General features: G+C 42.6%; 1 protein-coding gene across 1 annotated transcript in view; it reads left to right on the top strand.

Moving 5' to 3' along the window:
• The window catches only part of Wdfy3 (WD repeat and FYVE domain containing 3), a 216,963-nt gene that overhangs the window by 58,721 nt on the left and 149,712 nt on the right, over positions 1 to 8,530 (top strand). The window contains exon 3 of the mRNA XM_026785032.1: positions 7,147 to 7,357. Within this exon, the coding sequence (XP_026640833.1) occupies positions 7,178 to 7,357 (180 nt within the window). The 5' untranslated portion in view covers positions 7,147 to 7,177. The remainder of the gene's footprint in view (positions 1 to 7,146; positions 7,358 to 8,530) is intronic.

Below are 8,530 nucleotides of genomic sequence, written 5' to 3'. Positions count from 1 at the left end.
TGTTTCTATTTTGTTGATTTCAGCTCTCAATTTGATTATTTCCTGCCATCTAGTTCTCTTAGGTGAGTTTGCTTCTTTTTGTTCTGAAGTTTTCAAATGTTCTGCTAATTCACTAGTGTGGGATTTTCCAGCTTCTTTATGTAGGCATTTAGTGCTATGAACTTTCCTCTTAACACTACTTTCATTATGTCCCATAAATTTGGGTATGTTGTGTGGTCATTTTCATTGAATTTTAGGAAATCTTTAATTTCTCCCTTTATTTCTTCCTTGACTCATTGATGAATCAGTTGAGCATTGTTTAATTTCCATGTGTTTGTAGGTTTTCTGGAATTAGTCTTGCTGTTGACTTCAAGTTTTGAGCCATGGTGTCTTGTTAAGGTACATTGGGTTATTCCATTTTTTTTTGTATTTGTTGAGGTTTGTTTTGTTGCCAAGTATGTGGTCAGTTTTTGAGAAGGTTCCATGAGGTGCTGAGAAGAAGATATATTCTTTTCTGTTTGGATGGAATATTCTGTAGATGTCTGTTAAGTCCATTTGAGTCATAACATCTGTTAGTTCTCTTATTTCTCCGTTCATTTTTTTTGTCTGACTGATCTATCCAGTGGTGAGAGGGGAGTGTTGAAGTCTCCCACTATTAGTGTGTGAAGTTTGATGTGTGATTTAAGCTTTAGAAGTGTTTCTTTCACATATGAGGGTGCTCTTGTATTTGGGGCATAAATGTTCAGAACTGAAATTTCCTCTTGATGGATTTTTCCTGTGACTAATATGAAATGACCTTTTTTGTCTTTCTTAACTGATTTTAGCTTGAAGTCTATTTTGTTGGATATTAGGATAGCTACAGCTGCTTGTTTCTTAGGTCCATTTTATTGGTATATTTTTTCCCAACCCATTACTCTGAGACGATGTCTGTTTTTGAGGTTGAGATCTATTTCTTATATGCATAAAAAGGATGGATTCTGTTTTCGTATCCAATCTGTTAGCCTGTGACTTTTTATAGGTGAGTTGAGTCCATTTACATTAAGGTACATTAATGACCAGTGATTGCTATCTCCTGTTAATTTAGTTAACATTTCAACATAGACTTTTAACCGTGTGCTTCTCCTGTGTCTGAGCTGCTTCCTACTTCACCTTAAACCACAAGCTCACATGCGGCTTGTAGCACCCAAGTTTTACCCTTTGTTCTTCGAGTGTAAGAAAAACCTGTTTTTTGTTTTTTTGTTTTCTAGAAAATCAAAAAGTGGACGCGCCTGAGGACCTGCAGGTCCTAGATGAAGCTGCCGTTTTTTTGGTTTTTTTTGTTTTTTTTGTTTTTTCTCATAAGATGAAGGGTAACTTAGCAAAGCTGTTTAAAGTTTTTAGCCAAGCTTCTGGGAGCAGCTGGTGACTGCACACGTGTATTTAAAGGGTTCGCTTGGTCTGTGTGCTTCGGTAGCTTAAATAATGAAAATCCTTTAGAAGGATCTGGGGGAGTATAAAGTGATTTTCAGGCATTAACACGGGTTGGATCAAGGAGTGCTGTGCAGATTAGGGGCATTATCCTGCTGATGGCTAAAAGCCCCACTCTTGGCAGGACAGACACTTTTTCCTTGTTGGAAAAAAAAAAATTAGGATTTCTGATGGAAAGCCTATTAAGCACAATCTTCGTAATAAAATAAATCTGTTCATATTTCCCATTAATATAATTCTGAATATAATTATCCTCCCATTGTGTATTTTGCATATTTCTCTAATTTTCTGCCTTATAATTCCCTTCTTCAGTTGATCTTGGTTGCACAGGCCTATAATCTCAGCTCTTAGGAGGTTCAGACCGGAGGCTTGTCATGAGTTTACTGTGAGGCTGAGTGGCGTTGATCACACTATAATAGCAAGGCCCTGTATCCCAAAACCAAACCATGTAAAAACTTTTCCTAAACATCCGTTGGGGAAATTGATTGTATCCATGTCTGTCCCTGTCCCTCTGTGTCTGTTTGTATGCGAAAGAGAGAATGGATATATGTAGATAGATAGATAGATAGATAGATAGATAGATAGATAGATAGATAGATAGATAGATAGATGATAGATAGATAGATGATAGAGATATAGATATATATCATGTCTCTTACATTCTTAAGGATTTATATTACTTTTTTACTTGATTAAACAATTTTTAAAGTTGTATAAAGGAACGAAGCTTCATGATTGAGGAAAGGACCACAAGGCTGTGAGGAGAGATGTCACAGATGAAAGAAACTCAGACACAGGGTAGAGCTTTAACCTCACCTGGTGCTCTGTGGGTTCCTGCTCTTTACTCCATTGCTTTCTCAGCATGAAGTATTGTGTTTGGTTTCTGTCAGGTCCCCTTGCCCAGGCCTCTGGGTGCTGGGGCAAAAGTTATATACTGCTGTTGTAGCCTTATTTTTAACATAACTAAATGAAATTTTTCAGATTCTGACCATCCCTTCATGTTAAATAAACATTCAGCTCACAATTTCCAAGAATTGTTTATGATAAATTGGTAAATTAGTGGTAAGCCCGTGATCAGAACACGAGCAGAGCTCGAAGACTGGAGTGGATTCCTCTCCAGCCTTATTTTGCCCACTGTGGTAATATGAGTGATTCATTGTCTCCTAGTGGAATTCATTAGAGAAAACAGCTACATTTGCAGTAGCAGCAAAAGTGATGTAATTCATAGAACCACACCTAAATAAGAGACTTCTACACTGAAACTATTAAACCCCAACAGGAGGAAGAGCAGACAAGGTGAAAGCAGATTCTGTGTTCATGGATTAGTTGAATTAATGTAAAAATTCACATGCCTGTAGAATCAGTTCAGCTCCTATCCAAATCGAAATGGCCCTCTTTATAAAACTACAAATGAATAAACAACCCAAATAAACAGTATGAACGCCAAGTGAGGGTGACGGCACACACTAGACGTCTAATTCAGGCAGGAAGTTGGAGGCTAATCCTCAATGTGACAGGATCTGTTCTTGTCTGAAGTAAAAACAAAACAAAAATCTTAAGATTCCCATGACCCTAGAGATAGTCATAATTTATAGCAGTCTTGAAGAAGAAAAAAGAGCAAAACCAGAGGCTTCATTCTTCCTGTTTCCAAGTCTGTAGTCAATTTAACTGTTAGATCAGTGGAACAGAGCAAGATAGAGAGAAGTAAGTCCATGAATTTATAAGTGAACTTTCCAGCTAATGTATCCAGAACAGAACACAATGGACAAAGGCAAGCCCTGTAGTAAATGGGGTGGGGGAACTGGGTACCTGTCTTAGGGTAGAAGTCAGGGTCAGAACTCAAACTGGCAGGAACCTGGAGGCAAGAGCTGATGCAGAGGCCATGGAGGGGAGCTGCTTACTGACTTGTTTCTCATGGCTTGCTCAGGACCAGCAGCCCAGTGATGGCAACACCCACCATGACCTGGCCTCTCCCCATTGGTCACTAATTGAGAAAATGCCTCACAGCTGGATCTCACTGACGCATTTTTCTCAACTGAGGTTCCTTCCTCTCTGATGACTTTAGCTTGTGTCAAGTTGACACACAAAACAGCCAGTACAGCACCCAAATGCAGAAAACTGAGATGATATTCTTACTTTCCAGGGTATGTAAGAACCAAGTCAAAATAGCTCAGACCGGAAACCAGAAGCTACTAGAGAAAAGCAAGTGAAAGCTTCTTGCTATTGGTTTAAGCAATATATTGTTGGGCTTGACATTAAAAGTATAGCCAACAAGAGCAATTAGGGGAGGTTGCATTAGATGTGAACCTTTCTACATTGCAAAGGAAACGTTCAAGAGGCAACCTATAGGCAGAAGGAAATACCTGCAGCACACGTATCTGTTAGAAGTTAAGATTCCACATATAGAGAAAATTCCAACAACTTAAAATAACCCATTAAAAACTGTCAATGATCTGGAAAAATACTTCTCCAAAGAAGACATTCCAGTGAGTGCGGACATGTGAAGCATCACTGGGCACTGGGGATATACAGACCCAAACTAGGCGCTGCCTATAGCTGTTATACGACCTGACTGTTACCTCAATGATATTGGTGGCCAGGTAGGAAAAGACAGCCTTTGTACACCATCGGTGGGCATGTTTACTGATACAGCCTTTTTACACCGTCAGTAGGCATGTTTACTGATACAGCCTTTGTACACTGTTGGCAAGCATGAACACTGATACAGCCTTTGTACACTGTAGGCATATATACTGATACAGCCTTTGTACACTGTTGGTAGGCGTACACATACAGCCATTACAGAAAACAGTGTAGCGGCTCTTTAAATTCCTAGAATTAGAGCTACACACGACCCAGAATCCTCTTCTAGATACTGAAGGGAAATTGATCTCAGATACCTCTATTCCCATTCTTGCCATAGAATTTATTCACAATCGCCAAGATGTAGAAACAACCTGCATGCTTCTTGGTGTGGCTTGAATGAGAATGGCCCCCAGAGGTTCTCAGATGAATAGTTGGAAAGTTAAAGAAGTATTGTTGGAGTAGGTGTCATTGGAAGTGGACTTTGAGGTTTCAAAAGCCCACGCCAGGCTCAGGTCTCAGTCTCTCTCTCTCTCTCTCTCTCTCTCTCTCTCTCTCTCTCTCTCTCTCTCTCTCTCTTTCTGCCTCCATCTTATGGGTAAGATATAAGCTCTTAGCTACTGGTCCGCTGTCATCTCTGCCTGTTGCTGCCCTCCATATCATGGTGATCATAGACTAACACTTGCTTACATGAAACTATAAGCAAGCCCCAAATTAAATGCCTTCTTTTATAAGTTGGCTTGGTCCTGTTGTCCCTTTACAGAAATAGAAGAGTAACTAGACAATATATAAATGGATTAAGAAGAGTGATGTGAGCATATACCCAGTGGAATATTATCTGAGCACATAAAACTTGTCATTTGCAAACACTGTGGATGGACCTTGAGTGCACTGTGAAGTGTGAATTCAGGTGGCTGTGCAAGTGCACATACTGCATGTTGCCAGTTACGTGACACACAGCACGGTCAGAGAGTAGGGTCATGGTTGTCACACCAGAGCTGGGGGTGGATGGAGGAGCTGTTGGGCATGGTTACAGCATACTGGTCATCTAATAGTCAGCCCTGTGACCATAGGGGCAGCACTGAATTGTGTAATCAGTGTTAGACATGTATAATAAAGGTTATAATCAAGGAGCTTTACCCTGGGTTGTTTGTTTACAAGACTTATTTATCGTTCTGTGTATGTGTGCACACTCCTGTGTGGTTTTATGTGCCCCACATGTGTGTAGGTGCCTACAGAGGCCAGAAGAGGGCACTGGATCCCCTGGAATTGGAGTTACAGGCAGTTGTGAGAAACCCAGTATGTGTGTTTACTGTTTACTTCCAATTCTATTTCTGATTTAGAGATTTTCAGGACTGTAAAATACTACCACATTAGTAGGCTTCTTGAATATATTTGCTGAAATCCATTTATTAACATTTGGCAGACTTGAGGTGTATTTTCCAAAAATGAATATATTGGACAGCATTGAACTGGGCTCATTTTTGTTACATTGTAGTTAAATGTTTTTGGCCTTTTGTATGTTCAGGTACTCTTTACCACAATGAGGCTCTTGAGAATATATGATTATGGTAGCCACTCCACACACCTAGCATTGCCAGAGCTAGAACTCTAGGTAGCATGGCTACCCCTCATCTAAGGTGTCGTCTGAGAGACACCCCTTATTGGGAAGGTGCCTCTTCAGCTGGGAGGCGCCCCTCAGCTGGGAAGTACCCCTCATCTGGGAGGTGCCCCTTTATCTAGGAGGTGCCTCTCATCTCTGAGGTTGCTCCTCAGACCCTCCTGTCTTAGGGGAGATAGTGTGTGCATTGGAAGCCTGCACACTTTCCCCAAGGGCAGCATACTTCTGGTCAGATCCTTGTTCTCAAAGGTCTAAGTCGTTGACCATGGTAGGTGAGACCTCTGCTTAGATGTGGCCTTTCATTTCTTAAGGGGTAGCATGCTAGTTCATGTGACCTCATAGCGAAAATCAAAGCAGGCCATGGCTACTTTATAACAGACTGAAAACAAACTGCATTTCATTCAGATTGGCGTTATCCTAATGTTCTCCCAGTCTTCCTGGTTCCTTTGTTAGATTTCCTGTTTTTGTGTCTGAGATTGGCTAATTCCCGGCACAATCAGAAGTAACTGAACAGCTGTTGGCGCTTTCTGAACCTGTGATTGAGTCCTTGTGTACTTGAACCCGTTGAGTAGTTCACTGATTGCGGTACAGTGGGGGGTGCGCGCTCCATAACCGCACATGCGCACTCATGCATCCTTAACACGCGCGGCCCCGCCCAGTAGCCTTCCTTCCCACGCTCAGTCCATTGGCTCCTCTGCTACTTCTCTTAGAAAATGTCTATCACTGTAGCGAACTAACAAGACATCACAAAGGTTTCCAACCACAGTTCACGAAAGTGGGCTTTAGTTCTATGATCAGTCTTTCTATATTTAAACACTTAAGAGATATGATTCCATCTAATTTATGTATTTTCAGACTAACAAATTGTTCATCACATGCTCAAAATCCTTCATGTCCAAGCATTTTTAAATTAAAACTAGAAAATTTGTGGAGTTCGCTTCTTTTGGGCTTTATTTTAGATGTTTTGAGTTTGGGGGTCACTATATATACTTGACTGTTAAGCCTCATAGCAGTAAGGTTTGTGATCCTCTTCTTACAGTTTGAACTTGATGCTAACTGAATGGCAGGCAGGTTTTTTTTTTTTTAAGATTTATTTATTTATTATGTATACAACATTCCTTCCATGTATGTTTGTATGCCAGAAGAGGGCACCAGATCTCAGTATAGATGGTTGTGAGCCACCATGTGGTTGCTGGGAATTGAACTCAGCATCTCTGGAAGAGCAATCAGTGCTCTTAACCTCTGAGCCATCTCTCCAGCCCCCTGGCAGGCAGTTTTGACTTGCCCCATCATATCCTATATACATTGGGAACCAGTAGGAGGTTGAGGTTGCCGTTCCATAAAGCTGTTCTGGGAGGTTTATCAGCTGTAGCTCTGCATTTAAAGCAGTCAGACAGACGCTGGACAGTCTGCGGACGTTTAAAGTTCTCATAGACTTGCTTACCCAAGGCAAGGCCGGCCATGCTGACTGCCCGTGTCTTGACATGTTCCTACAGAAACAGAAGTGTGCTTCACCCACCAGCCAAGATGAACATGGTGAAGAGGATCATGGGGCGGCCTCGGCAGGAGGAGTGCAGTCCGCAGGACAACGCCTTGGGCCTGATGCACCTCCGCCGCCTCTTCAGCGAGCTGTGCCATCCTCCGAGGCACATGACCCAGAAAGAACAGGAAGAAAAGCTGTACATGATGCTGCCCGTATTCAATAGGGTGAGTCCAGCTGGCCGAACACGGTCCTTCCAGGACTGCTGGTGCCGTGGAAATCTTAATATTGGCAGAAAGTCATGGATAGATGACAGCATGTGTCTTGTTCATTTTTAGTTTTCTGTAAGCCAGGTGAGCACACGTGTAGTCACACCTGGAAGACAGAGCCGACTGCAGGTTTGAGGCCTAAAGAGTGATACCCACTCTTTGGTTTGGTTTCGCTCTACATTTCTCTAATGAGAGAGGCTGATGCTGGCAGAGTACACTGTGCTGACTTAGTCCTCGTCAGCCCTGGGGTAGAAACGGCGGGCACTTGCTCAGTTTCAGAAGGGGGGAGATTGTCAGTTTTCATTGCGTTATTCTCTTGTGTGATTGCCAAGCCCTTTGTGTGCTTCCAGATGGTCACATAAGGACACTGTGGTACGGCCTTTAACCCTGGCACTCAGGGTGCAGAGGTAGGCGGATCTCTGTGGGTTCCAGACAGGCATGGTCTACAGAGCGAGTTCCAGCCAGCCTGCCAGATCTACTTTGTCAGAGCATCTTAGAGAAAAAGGCAGCACAGTTAGCATTGGTCAGCTGGCCTTCTGACACATGCCGTAAGCGGAGAGTTATTGGCTGTGGTGAACGAAGGAGACTTGGTCCTTTCATGGATTTCTATTCTCGCATGTAGCGATGTTGTTGCAGCTTTTTAACATTTTGGTGTTGATGAAGGGTTGCAGTGTGTAGCCTGAGACATCTAGCAGCTCGGCAGTCTTGGAGATCCTGCTGCTGTCCACCAGATGTGGCTGCCCTGAAGTTCTTAAATCCGAGCTTCCCCTGCTCTTCCGCATTCCCTTTTCTAATGGACTTCCTCCTAAGAAAGGAGAATTCTCTTCCTGCTCCTCCCAACCACAGCATAGGCAATCCTGCTGCTTCACACACTCAGCTCTCTCCATCTTTGTGTAGTTGTGCCTAACTGTTCTCAGCCACTGGCCACTGGTTGAAGGGTCGCTGTAATGCAAAGGTGAATCTTGGGGTACATCCCTTTTGTTCCTTCGATTGTTCCCTAATGTCATAATCGTTTCTTTCTCCTCCATCCTCACCCCCCTCTTTCTCTTTCTCTCCCCATCCCCTTCTGACTCCTTTTTCTCCCTTGTCTCTCTCCCCTGTTTCCGGCTCCCCTCCCTTTGTGCTCCCTCT

This window comes from Microtus ochrogaster, linkage group LG1 (assembly GCF_000317375.1).
Source record: "Microtus ochrogaster isolate Prairie Vole_2 linkage group LG1, MicOch1.0, whole genome shotgun sequence".
NCBI lineage: Eukaryota > Metazoa > Chordata > Mammalia > Rodentia > Cricetidae > Microtus > Microtus ochrogaster.
Note: the sequence above shows the minus strand (reverse complement) of the source record. Positions and strands in the feature narration are given on the sequence as shown.